Source organism: Hermetia illucens, chromosome 3 (genome assembly GCF_905115235.1).
Source record: "Hermetia illucens chromosome 3, iHerIll2.2.curated.20191125, whole genome shotgun sequence".
In the NCBI taxonomy this organism is placed as follows: Eukaryota; Metazoa; Arthropoda; class Insecta; order Diptera; family Stratiomyidae; genus Hermetia; species Hermetia illucens.
This window is the reverse complement of record NC_051851.1, coordinates 54,908,080-54,922,532: the sequence shown is the minus strand read 5'-3', so window position 1 is coordinate 54,922,532 and position 14,453 is coordinate 54,908,080. Positions and strand designations below refer to the sequence as shown.

General features: G+C 41.2%; 1 protein-coding gene across 12 annotated transcripts in view; it reads right to left on the bottom strand.

Annotated features, from left to right (window-relative positions):
- Nucleotides 1-14,453, bottom strand: part of LOC119651794 (protein lap4) — a 460,994-nt gene that overhangs the window by 301,923 nt on the left and 144,618 nt on the right. For all 12 annotated transcript variants that reach the window (XR_005249491.1, XM_038055565.1, XM_038055563.1 and 9 more), the window contains exons 4-5: nucleotides 5,747-5,992; nucleotides 5,468-5,635 (exon numbers count right to left, since the gene is read on the bottom strand). Coding sequence is in view for 11 of the 12 variants with exons in the window: in XM_038055565.1 (XP_037911493.1) it covers nucleotides 5,468-5,635; nucleotides 5,747-5,992 (414 nt within the window). In the remaining variant the exon portion in view is untranslated. The remainder of the gene's footprint in view (nucleotides 1-5,467; nucleotides 5,636-5,746; nucleotides 5,993-14,453) is intronic.

The window sequence follows — 14,453 nt, the reverse complement described above, 5'->3', positions numbered from 1 at the left end:
GAAAAACTAGCGCAACCCCAAATCCACCATTAACAAATGAACGTCGCCTACACAACCGTGACGCTAACATATGTTCCCTCATGGAACCAGAATCCACCATGTCGATCCTACCAAGTTTTTTTTACCAAAAACAACACAACCCCAAAAGACCTTAAACTTTACACTGCCAAGCACTCTGAACTCGCTACCTAGAGTGAAAAAGTTTTAATGTCAATGTTGGACTTAATCTGTGACAATAGTGAACATCAAAACACCTATCATAGGCGCCGATTTCCTACTACGTTAATGGGTATTAGTCGACCTTAAAATTGGGCAACTTGTAGATAAAACTCATGCTCCGCCAACTAACATTTCTACTATGTTGAACAGCACCCTATACAACGACATTATTCAACAAAATGTCAATATGACAAACTTCACAACCGATAATTCACAACAAAATTGCATTCGCTCATTGTATCATCCCAACCAGACTACCTGTCCACCTGTCTGTTTGTGACAATGGGTGCGATCCCCCGTCTTTTCAACAAATTTCAGACCTAAAACTGGCCTCAAAAAGTACTAATCGAGACCTTTCATTTGATACCCAACATGACTATATTCGGTGGGAAAAAAATCTTACACGTCTCTTTTGTATGTATAAACACCCCTTCTTAAACTCAACATAGAAAGATGTAACCTACTGCATGTGTGGGCGTTCACAGCTCCCTCCTTCTCACTAAATTTCGTATCAATCGGTACAGCCGTTTCTGAGAAAAGTGCGTATGACAGACAGAAGGGAGGGGCAGGAAGGGAGCATTAGCAAACAAACGGTGCGAATAAGGTCATTGGCTGCGTGGCAAACAGCAAAGGACCAGGCGAGGAATGGTCGATGTACACACAGGCTAATCCCGAACATAAGAATGTGGACTATACGAAACCATGGCGAGACGAATTACGATTTGACCTAATCATTAAGCGGACATGGTGGCTAGAGAAAGTACCTTAATAGGCGGATTAGATGAATCGTCAGATTGTCCTCCAAGTAAAGGTGCAGCAGAAGATTCAGAACACGATTTCTTCGTCTGCCCAAGATTCGAACGTTCAAGGAGAAACCTCGAGAATGAGCTGGGGTGAAATCAAATGCCACGTGGAATGCAGTAGTTGGAGCAGTGAAATGGATGCGCTAACGACCAAAAGAAGCAGAAGATGAACGGAGACATAGAAGCGAAGCTAATGCAACAACACGACATGACTCTAGATGCGTATTCATGATAGATTTCCCCCAAGCAAAAAAAGATAAACAGGGAGACTGACATTGAACCGATATTAATAAGGTTTTGTTCTACAAAAAAAAATCTTAGAAATCAGGTTTTAGCGTGCATGCGTGGGGATTTTCGAAGCTTAACCCAAAAACAGTGCCGGATAGATGCTCTATAGCCCACACGATGTTGCAGAACGACTTCACAGTAAAAAGTCTTCACGACACTAAATCTCGATCGAGCGTGTCGTCAAGTGCCTGTTCGAAAAACTACAGTAAGTTTGTTGTTATGACGTTCAGACTAAGAAACACCACACCGACTTTCCAATGGTTTATGAACAAAGCACTTCGAAATCTAGATTTTGCACTCTCCATTTAGGATGACATCATCAATACGTAAACAATATCTCAGTACTATATTAGAGGGCATAGAAAAACTCGGACTAACGATCAATGTCAACAAATGCAAATTTTGATTGTCTGAAATCGACTACCGGGGATACACTATCGACAAAGATAGCATTAAACCACTAAGTGAACGAGTCGACGCTGAATTGAAATACCCGAAACCGGAGGCAATAGTTGAACTGCGATGTTCTCTCGGAATAATTAACTATTATCGTCGACGCAATCCACAATACGGCTCAACTTCAGGCGCCACTTAATGAACTCTTAGGAGAGTAAACAGCACAGGACACGACAGAAATCGGTCACACTCCAGCCGATGAAAACGCCTCAAAAGTATATGAGACTTGGATATTAAGGATTGGAACAACAATCACAATAATCCCAGATCAAGGAAGCCACTTTTAATCGATAGAGTTCACTACTTGCAATGTCACGTGCTGCACCGAGGTAAAATCACAGAGTTTGAGGCCCAAGGCAAAGTCCACCAGGGTTGCATCTTGTCACCGATATTATTCCTTTTTGTTATCGGTGACGTTCTTCGTTCATTCAGCATGCCCTGTCCCGAGGCCGTGGATAAGTTCAATTGTCTATGCCATCCTACCTCAACCACCTCAACTACGCTCATGACATCGGATTGCTCTCTCACTGGGTCATGGACCTTGCCAAATAGCTCTGGATTTGAAAAGAGGGGCAAATAGAGTTCGACTGAAGATAAACATCAAACAAAAACCAAGGTTCTCAGTTTGATAGGTCATCGGGCTCTCCCTATCTGCATTAATGAGCAAAGCATCGAAGACATCGATCAATTTGTATATCTAGGAAGCGTGATTTCTGGCGATGGTGGCACCGAACAGCGTGTTGCACCACGCATTAGCAGCGCTACATCCGCTTTCGCTGCTTTGTCGAAAATCTGGGAAAGCAGATTTCTCAACACCAAGATCAAGATAACACACTGTCTGCGTCGTATCATTGGAATACCCTGGCCTAACACTATCGCAAACGAAGGGCTTAGTCTGCAAAAAGATCTGGCACCCAGAAGACGGAAAGTGCAGTGCATCGGTCACCCATTAAAGAGGGGCAACAATTGCATTGCTGGCTACGACATGCAGTGGAATCCACTCCCAGCATGGCCATCGGAAGGTGGTCGCCGCAAGGACACTTGATGCAGAACAGTAGAGAAGGAGTGCAAGCGTCTCAGGGAATCGTGAGGAAACCGAAGCTATTCACAATTATTTCCTTTCTTAAAAATCCTGCTCCACTATAGCTTGTAAGCAACTTTAAGCAGAAGGCGGTGTAAACTGTCTTATGATATCTCTAATTGCTGTGATTGTTTCAAAATAAACAATGGTCGGTTTATCGATACATTCCGAACGACAACGGTGATATTATCAACTGGCGGGTCTTGACATCATCAACTCATATGGGCGTTCGAATGGCCCTCAGTAATGACTTAAAACGGTACAAACTTTATGAACAATTCCCCACCTCAGCTATCGAAAGCTTGAGCAAAAATGTCGATGATATCAGCTGGAAATTCTGTGCTTGAGCCATGGGGTTGAAGGAACTCTACAGAGCACTCCTACTCTTCGACATTATGCTTCTGTATTCTGATCAACAACCCCACATTACGCATCTGTCGAATATGTAATCTCTAAACAAAAGCGAAATCATTTTAACTATAAATATGTTCAAGCAGAGTAAAACCGCCAAACTTGACAGCATCGCCGAAGAAATATTTCCGGCAGCCTCCCCAGAGCGACTACTCCCACTTATTACAAAATCTTGAACTCTTAGGTCTTTCCTAGGAACCAGAAGAAGGGAATCATATTAAAATAGATGGAGAAATACCTTGAAAAATTAATATGGAAAGAGCAAGCTGGTGCCTGTATTAAATGCACCCTTATTGCCTACACTGGCTCCCTTTAGATCGTTAAGCAGCAACGCAACACAAGTTCTTCATTGATTTCGAAAAAGTTTTCGACAGTAGTAACACAGCAGCATATAAAGGCATAAAACGTCATATGCGGCATCCTGGTAAAATATAAACTCCAAAAGGGTGACAGCTAGGACTGCAATCTGTGGCGGATACTTTTTCTTCTCGTTATTGGTAACAAGGTTCGTTTTGCCTTAACCGAAGGACGTGGCGGAATGCAAGGAACTATGCCATCTTTCCATAAACACCTCGGCTGCACTGCCACGTTTTTTTTTCTCCAAAAATTTAGGAAAGCAGGTACATCAACACCACTATCTTGTTGTATGATTCTCCGCACAAATCCTTCCCGTTATGCTGTATATGGTACGACGTCAAAGGTGCCTTTGTCACTTGTGAATTTCAAGCGTTCATCAACTTATGTCTGTGTCGTATCAACGGGGCACGACGACATGTTGATGAGCGAACTGCCTTAATACTAACTGGCATTGAATAGTAGAGCAGGAATGCAACCTTCTCACAAAGCCGTGAGAGGGAGCTGCATCTCACAACCAAGTACTGTCAACAATGGTGCACAGGCATAGTGCACACCCAAACTGACCATTTTTAAAATTTTGGCATATTATCTATATGACGAAATCAAAAAAAGCAAAAGTTCGATAGAAGCAAACATAACTTATGGTAATTACCACGATCATAGCCGAAACAGAATAGAAAGTGATCGAATTCCAGTAATCCAAAACGAAAACTGGAATAAAAAGTGATCATATCCCAATGACCCTAATTTTACTCTATTGTGCCAATTAAATCTCAATGAATCAGAAACTAACAACCACCTCCTTCCCTTACAATCTTAGAACAAGAATTCCGCACATGTTGAACTAGAATGACTCACTAAAACCATACCTGACACAATTCACCTTGCTTATCTCCTAGAAGGGATCAATATCAACTTCCTCAACCAACCGTCTGTGAACCTAACTCTTATCACTTTTTCTCTCACAGGTGATAAGCTCTTGTCTGACGATTGATTGCCATCGATGACAAATTATTAATCTTCTACAAACAAATGATAAAGTTTTGTCAAAACATATAGCTCCACGAAAATAGAAATCGAGTTGCGCCGTGAAATATATTGTGACCTTAAACTACATACACTAATCAATTCTAACTCTTTATCTTATCTTACTGATCCAAAAGCATGTAATCGAAGCGATACGATTAAAATCCGTTGTTGGGAAGAAATGTACTTCTACTGCCGGCGCGTTCTGAAGCTTTGAAAAAATTGACTATTTTCTCAATAGAATCCTAACTGTGAGCGTTCGAAAACTCATGAGAAATGAAATTCGGAAATGAGAGATTAATTACAAAGAATCATTTAACCGATTAAATCTGGACTTGCAATGCGGTTTCGTTTGAATTTAACAGCATTGCGTCCAGATCAACAAACTCCTTCCGCCAGAAACAATAAAAAAAGGGAACACGTTCCGAATTCCAGGAAAAACCATTCAAAATAAAATAAAAGTAAATTACTCAACCAACCAACCAGAACCACAAAAACATATGTACACAACAACTTTTTTCATTCCCACAACCACTCAAGATTTAATTCAGCATCAACTCAAAACTTTAATAAACTTTCATTAAGTTGGTCATTCAATGATGAGAATATCATTCATTCAGAGTCGCATGACAATTTTTAATTAAATTTCCAGCTTTTCCTCTCTAGACCAAAGCTCTTGTGCTCTATCAGTTCCATCTTTTTGAATATAACTTTTTTAATTAAGATAGTGTATAAGGGCTAACCCGTTAACAAATGAAAGTACTCAACCACTACCATTACAGAGAAAAAGTGATGAGAAATGTACGAGAATAGAAAAGATACTTACGCTCCAATACTTGAATTCAATGTATGCAATCGATTTTGGTCCAGTTTTAGTATCGTTAAACGATGCAAATTCGAAATTCCATCAGGAATTGATTCTAGAAGATTTTGTGATAAATGTAAATCGGTGAGATTTTCAAGTCCACCAATTTCTTCGGGGATTTCTTCTAATCTGAAAGGAGACAGAGAATAATCAGGTTAGAGAGTTTCGCGTTTAGATAGCATAAATGCACTTAACAATGACAATAATTTAAAATATCACAAAGAAATATATGATACTCACCTATTTTCGGAAACATCTAAACATACTAAGTTTTTCAGTAGGCCAATTTCCGGTGGAAGTTTCTGTAACTGATTATGATCCAGCCATAGTTCTTGTAACGATGGCAGGGAGCCTAGATGAGCGGGTAATTCTTCGATTTCGTTGTCACCCAAATCTAAACGTTCGAGTTTCACTAAATTGCTTATCGATTCAGGCAATTCCTTAAGTAAATTTTCGCGTAATTCTAACGATTCCAACTGTGTTAAGCTGCAATTAAAAAGAAAAGATACAAATTACTTTAAAGATGATTATAAACAATCGTTTGGGAAAAGATATATCAATATCTTGGCAAATTCAAATAGAGGATTGAATTTCGTTCAATCACTAGGTTTACAATCATTTTTTTCTAGAGCGATTTAAAAATGTCCAGGATTTAACACGGTCATGAGCGGATAAAAATAAATATCGGGGGATTCTACCAATTCCAGGGAAGCTTCCCACGTATAAAATCCAATTAAATCTGCCTCAATGTGAAAAGTTTCAAGAGCACATTGACTACTGCGTCCAGGTACTGTACGAGTATGCACATCGACTAGTTAGAAAAAATGTCGGAAAGCTCACCTGAATAAACAATACACCTGAATACGTAGCCGGATTAAATAAACATCACAAAAAGACAATCGCATTTCAAATGCAACATCTGCACACAAATACACAGAACTAATCCTGGAATAGTCCGGCCAAGTAATTAAAGAAGATTAATGGCAAAACAAGAAAATCACAGCGTGGAGGTTGGTAATTTGCAACTTGATTATATCTTCGGCTTTTAGTTTCCTGTCTTTTTCTAGCTGGCACATTTGATAAAGGAAGGAGGTGTGAAAATCGTAGTTAATACTTTGCAAAGCTTGCCAATTTCGAGTTGGTGTAAATACATACAAACGGTGGAAAAAACGCAATTTTTTTTAACAAACTGTGTTCTTAACGTAAAGAATTTTAGGAAATTTAAAAATACAGGAAGGAATTAATTGTTCACCATTTCTGGTATATTAATCTAGGAATTACATGCAGATAAATCATGGGAACCTCAATAACCGACTTGGGTCCGTAAGCTGTGACAAAGATGCGAATTGAAGGGAAGAGAAAAATGACGATGAAAGGGCAATATTTATAAAACAAGGGAAGTCCCCATTCCCAACAAAATAAATTATCCAAAGAACTACAAACAATTTAAGATCAACTGCTTGCATTACGAAAATAACAATGGATACTATAAAATTATGATTAAAACGTCCAAAAGTAGATTCTCAAGACAATATCACTTCTTTGAAGACAAGCTCCCATCACTGCTTTCTTGAATGTGTGAGCCAAAAAAACATGGCAAATGAAGCTTTTGTTAGTTCCACAACTTAACGAATGCAATTGTTTACTCATTGGTTACTTTTAATATAAACATTTAATATTATAACTCAGAGAAACATAAAATAAAACAAACAAGTTTTCATCATCATCATCATCAACGGCGCAACAACCGGTATCCGGTCTAGGCCTGCCTTAATAAGGACCTCCAGACATCCCGGTTTTGTGCCGAGGTCCACCAATTCGATATCCCTAAAAGCTGTCTGGCGTCCTGACCTACGCCATCGCTCCATCTTAGGCAGAGTCTGCCTCGTCCACCATAACCTATTGAGCCGGATTTTATCCACAACCGGACGGTCATGATATCGCTCATAGATTTCGTCGTTATGTAGGCTACGGAATCGTCCATCCTCATGTAGGGGGACAAAAATTCTTCGGAGGATTCTTCTCTCGAACGCGGCCAAGAGTTCACAATTCTTTTTGCTAAGAACCCAAGTCTCCGAAGAATACATGAGAACTAGCAAGATCATTGTCTTGTACCGTAAGAGCTTTGACCCTATGGTGAGACGTTTCGAGCGGAACAGTTTTCGTAAGCTGAAATAGGCTCTGTTGGCTGACAACAACCATGCGCGGATTTCATCATCGTAACTGTTATCGGTTATGATTTTCGACCCTAGATAGGAGAAATTATCAACGATCTCAAAGTTGTATTCTCCTATCCTTATTCTTCCTGTTTGACCAGTGCGGTTTAATGTCGTTGGTTGATTCGTCTTCGGTGCTGACGTTACCACCATATATTTTGCCTTGCCTTCATTAATGTGCAGCCCAAGTTCTCGCGCCGCCTGCTCGATCTGGATGAAGGCAGTTTATACGTCTCGGGTGGTTCTTCCCATGATGTCGATATCGTCAGCATAGGCCAGTAGTTGGATGGACTTAAAGAGGATCGTACCTCTTGCATTTACCTCAGCATCACGGATCACTTTCTCGAGGGCCAGGTTAAAGAGGACACATGATAGAGCATCCCCTTGTCGTAGACTGTTATTGATGTCGAATAGTCTTGAGAGTGAGTGAGAGTTCGCATGCTATAGCTATATCTCGGCTGGAGCCGTTAGGGTCGAAATTGTGTGAGGTTACGATTTACAGCTTTGGGAAGGTGTTCGGAAAAGTGTTGACCCTCAGCATGTCAAAGAAGCTTTTATAGATTTTCGAGAAACCATTAGCCGCATCAGAGTTTTGTTGAACTATCTGGAAGGTGCTAGGGCATCTCGTTGTCAGTCTAAAGAATTGCTTCACTGCAAGCAAAAGTTTTTTCCCCCGGGAAGGGGGTTAACTCCAAAGCAAATGTCACTTGTAAGGGGCTGTTCTTGTGAGGCGTAAACACGTTTTATGCTGAGTAGTCGCCAAGGAGTTCAGCTTGGATTCGATATACTTAGGGACGAGTAGGGTAGATGTATAATAGTCCATTATGAGCCTTGCTTAGATGGGAGTCCTCTTGCATGGCCCGAGATAAACCTGAGTATCCTAGCAGTTTTCTTAACTATACAAGAAAATTCATCCCTGTGCTCATTAAGGACAGACGAACTACTTATACTACTAACCAGGTATTTGATGGGTCTCACAAATTCTAAATTTTCGACCCTAGATAGGAGAAATTACCACCGGTCTCAAAGTTGTAGTCTCTTATCTTTATTCTTCCCGTTTGACCAGTGCGGTTTGATGTTATTGGTTTGTTGGTTTTCGATGCTGACGTTACCACCGTATATTTTGTCTTGCCTTCATTCATGTGCAGCCCAAGATCTCGGGCCGGCTGCACGATCTAGATGAAGGCAATTTGTACGTCTCGGGTCGTTCTTCCCATGATGTCGATATCTTCAGCATAGGCCAGTAGTTGGGGGGACTTAAAGAGGAACGTACCTCTTGCATTTACCTCAGCATCACGGATCACTTTCTCAAGGGCCAGGTTAAAGAGGACGCATGATAGGGCATCCCCTTGCCGTAGACCGTTGTTGTTGTCTAATGGTCTTGAGAGTGATACTGCTACTTTTATCTGGCCTCGCACATTGGTCAGGGTCAGTCTAGTCAGTCTTATTAATTTCGTCGGGATACCGAATTCTCTCATGGCCGTGTACAGTTTTACCCTGGCTATGCTATCATAAGCGGCTTTAAAGTCGATGTGTAGATGGTGCAACTGTTGTCCATATTCCAACAGTTTTTCCATCGCTTGCCACAGAGAGAAAATCTGATCTGTTGCTGATTTGCCTGAAGTGAAGTCTCTTTGGTATGGGCCAATGATGTTCTGGGCGTATGGAGCTATTCGGCCAAGCAAGATAGCGGAGAATATCTTATAGTTGGTACTCAGCAACGTGATACCTCTATAATTGCTGCACTGTGTGATATCTCCCTTTTTATGTATGAGACAGATTATGCCTCGTTGCCAATCGTCAGGCATTGATTCGCTGACCCATACCTTGAGCATCAGTTGATGAACCACTTGGTGTAACTGGTCGCCTCCATATTTAACTAATTCGGCTGTAATTCCATCGGCTCCTGGCGACTTATGATTTTTTAGCCGATGAATCGCACGGACTATTTCTCCTATATTTGGTGGTGGCAGTATTTGTCTGTCGTCTTCAGTTGGCGGGACCTTCAACTCGCCGATGTCCTGGTTGTTCAGTAGCTCATCAAAGTACTCAACCTATCGCTCCAATATGCCCATTCTGTCGGAAATCAGATTTCCCTCTTTGTCTCAACAGGATGAGCATCGAGGTGTATAAGGCTTCATCCTGCTGACTTGTTGCTAAAACTTCCGCGCCTGGTGCGGTTGCTCCCTGTACTTTTCGAGTTCACAGACCTGTTGGTTCTCCCAGGCTTCCCTTTTCCGTCTATGTCTGCTAACCGGCACCGATAAGCATACAAGCAACGAGTTCATTGACCACACTGACACGAAACAGCCCTCATCTCTTTCTCATCGTGGCTCAAAAAGCCACAAACGCTTTCTATTCCTTCCCAAGTGATTTTCTCCATCTCCTCGTCGTATATTTTACAGGATACCTGGCTGAGTCGCCCCTTGGCTTTCCCGGTAAAAGTTTATGCTGAATCATCATCATCAGCAACGGCGCAACAACCGGTATCCGGTCCAGGCCTGCCTTAATAAGGAACTCCCCGAGGTCCACCAATTCGATAACCCTAAAAGCTGTCTGGCGTCCTGACCTACGCCATCGCTCCATCTCAGGCAGGGTCACAAATAGGGTACCGCGATTTTATAATTGGAAAGACCTAGATGATAACTCATAGAAAAGCTCCAACCACGCCCACGTTAATCTCTCGAAATTCCAGATAAATATCGCAGGACAATACTAGAAGAAAGCACTACATTCTGCTCGATATTTTTTCAAGAGTTTTTGTAACTTTCTAATTAGCTCAACATGACATATCTTGAGGTCTTCCAGCTGTAGGGGAAGATATCCATCGCAATACGTGCATTGAGTATTCTGAGCAACATATCCGATAAATGAAGACCAGCTGCAGCACCAAGCTGAAGTATGGAGTACTGATGATGGGGTAGGTGCTCCCCATCTGAGTTTAAGAAAAACAGGGTAGTGTTCTATTTATTTCTCTCCATTGATTCAGCTTGGATCTGGATAAGCAATTTATTGTTCAGTTTCCATAAAATTCTACTGTTATTTATATTATCAATTGGATATTGCAAACAACGTTCTTTGTCTTGATTACAAGGTGAAGATCCATCATCGCGTCTTCATGTTCATGAGGCATCTGTGACTCTGTATTTCAAACTTTATCTACCATAATCGAAGGCATATTCTACAAAGTAGATAAAGCCCAGCAAGGTCATTCAAGGCAAATGCATAGCGCCAGGTCCTAATAGTAAGTATCTCGCCAAAAGTTTACAAACTGGTGTTCCGCCAATTTTGCTGCTCGGGGCGTTCAACACTTGCTGATCAGCTAGAAAAAGGAAACCCTGAGCTGCCGTCTGCATACCGACCGCTGCGTATGATTGACACGGCCAGGAAAGTGCTCGAGAAGCTCATCAGGAGTAAACTCGCTGAAGCAATCCGCGCTACCGGGGAATTATCCCCAATGCAATTCGGCTTCAGAACTGGGAGATTTACGCTGGATGCTGTTCTGGAAGTCGTGGATGCAGTTCCTCGAGCCGCGGCACACAGCTGCCGATCTCGACGGATAGTGCTTCTCATAAAGCTTGCTGACAGATATGCTGGGCACATTAGAAATTTCATTCCATGTGGCAAGCTATCTCTTGCGAGCGATTATTATTATTATCTATGAGATGATAGGGGGCCAGAGGAGGATGAAGATCAAGTCGGGAGTAGCACAGGGATCCATCCTAGGGCCGGGCCTCCGGAACTCTCTGGTCGGTTATACAGACGACATTGCGGCACTTGTTGCCGGACGCACTGTTGAACGGGCGCGAAGCAAACTTGGCATGTTGATGCGACGGGTAAGCGAATGGATGGCTCATTATTTGCGCTGGAAGAAAACCGAAGTAGTCATCTTAACTAGAAAGAGAATCCCGATCCTGCGTCCCATATCGATCGCCAAGTTGACGATAGAATCAAAACCAACGGTTAAATATCTTAGTTTAATACTCGACACGAAGATGAGCTTCTTCGAGCGAATCAAAGCAGCCACCGACAGGGATGCAGCTGGGGTCTCGGCATTGAGTCGACTAATGACGAATGTTAGGGGCCTTTGTCGACTAGGAGACGTCTTTCATTCTGCTCTATGGCGCGGAGATATGGGGTGATGCCCTTGACAAGGAAATGCATCGTAACCGCCGTGTTCAAGTGCAGAGACGGAGAGCTTTCCGAGTGGCGTCTGGTTATCACACTGTCTCAGAACCGGCCGTGATGGCGATCGCGGGAGCGATCTCCATTGCCCCTCTTGCTAAAGATCGTAAAGCTATCTACTGCCGCAAGGGCGAAAACTTAAGAGGTGGTTGCCCGTGAAGAACGTCAACGCACCCTTACCAAGTGGCAACTTTGTTGACAAAATGAGTAAAATGGACTCCTGATTGTGTGTTCTGAAATGGAGTGCCGGACGACGCTGAACATACATTTTTCTCTTGTGAAAGGTAGGACGGCTTTCACCAGCAGCTTTATGGAGACACAGGGGAGCTCTCTCCAGACAACTTTGTCAGAGAGATGCTGAGGAGCGCTGGCAGATGGAGATTGACCTCGACCGGCGGGGGGACCTGATGGCAAGGAGTTCCCTGAACTACCAACTCCCTTCCTCCCCTCCTCTCCCGTTGGTGAAAGGAACTAATGCATACTTCATTCGAGGGCTCGTACTTCAAAGCGTACTATTGCTAGGACTAACAACCATCAGTAAATGGACCCGATCAAAGCGGGGTCAACGTACACAGGGTATCCACTGTAATTGATTGTGTGGTTGTTGGCAAAACTTTTGACAATTAGGATCCTTTCGTTTTACCGATTCATCAACTGTTATCTTCAATGAGAAGGTTTCACAAGTCATAACTTAAATGCGTTTCACCTTTGCTTCTTTAGTTCCAGCTCCATTTTAAATAGAGACTTGATACTTTGAATTGGTTTTTACTGTTATAGATCTACTCCATCTTGAAGCCCTCTTCTGGAAGCGCTTCAGAAATTGCAATAGAGTAAGCTTAAGGTTCAATGCTTTGACTACTGCCACTAGCCCTTTGTTTCTTTTAATCTAGAAAGCTTATTAGTAGCATTTTTTTTGTCGCATTTTCATTTTCTTCCATGCTGTATGTATGAACTTTTTCCAACTGGTCTCCACTAGAACTTTATTGTACTTTGGATGAAGACTTAATATTGGCGTGATTACTGGGTTTCCGATTGCCAGCGCCAAATTTTCAATGCCATTCAGTTTAAAAATGTGTAAGTTTCATGAATAAATATAATCAAAAAAATGTTAAATTTCCATGAAAAAAAACGATGTTTAAACAGAGTATTTGGAACATCCAGTAATATGAAAGGCAAAACTATAGATTCGCCATCTGAGAATACAAAAATTAACAAAAATCTGTGGTGAGAATACCAACACTAGAACCAGGAATAGGCAACAAACTGATCTTGTAATTTTTTTCCAGATTGAAGCCATATTATGAATATCAATAAGAGTTAAAACGTATGAAGTATTGCTATGACATAAAAGCCACATCAAAAGGATAATTATGCAACAATGCAACACAAATCAAAAATCACAATACTTCAGTAGCATATTTCTTTACACTAGCATTTAATTGAAAATTAGTTGCCCTTGAATCATTTATTCAATGGGAAAGAGAACTCTAATTTTAACTAAAATACCAGCACACAGAAAGGATTTTTCAACAGGCACATATTCGGGAGTCATAAATTGCAAAATGAATTAAATTCTTTAGTGTTTACATTTTGTGGAGTAACCATTGTCACGCCTGACTCTGAACATATTAAATACGTTCCTCTATTCGAATGTTCCATGCGTTCATTGCGTTCTTAATTGAAAATCAGCCAATCGAAAATTGAATATCGATTTAAACAGAATTGTTGTGCTAAATGTCAAGGAGAAATCTGGTCCTGGTTTAGAATTACTGTAAGTTGATATAACAGGAAGAGAGAAAAATGTAATTATTTTTGTAATTTATTAATTAAATGAGTTGAATCATAATTTATTATAGAATTCGAGGTACCTAATTATATAATTCAGTCTAAAGTTAATTAAAAATCGATTAATTTTTTCCGCCTAAAAACACTTGGACGTGTGAGATTTGGACAGCATTTGGAAAATGTAAATGGAGACGGAAATGACCACATCTTAACATCCACAAATTGAATTTTCTTCCAGGATATACTATATATCACACTCTTCTGCAAACAAATATCTAAAAGCACCCATACCCAAATCCCTTCCAAAACAAACTAAGGTTCAACGTTCCTTTACACTAACTACATCCAGACATTACGTCATTCGGCATGCTGCCATAATGACACTTGAAACTCCCCATAACACCCTAAAAGCTCCACATCACACGAAATCCTTTTCTCTACGGACAAAGAAATCATGCCAACTTCATTGTGTCTGTGGCATTTTTCATGCCAACCGGCCAACCGACGAATGCCCACCGGCCCTCATTTCCCTTGTGACAATCCAAATAGCAACACTATCAAACGGAGGAAATATCGATCCTACTGGGTTCTACTTCAGTTTGTTACACGATTTCGGTATTAGCTAAGAGCTAGATACGGTTGGAACTGTTACAGATACATTCTGGAATGTATAATTGTTGGCACAGGATTTTTATTGAGAAAAGATAGATGCGTAAAAAGAATCATGATGATAAATCCTTCTAAATACATTAAATTAATTT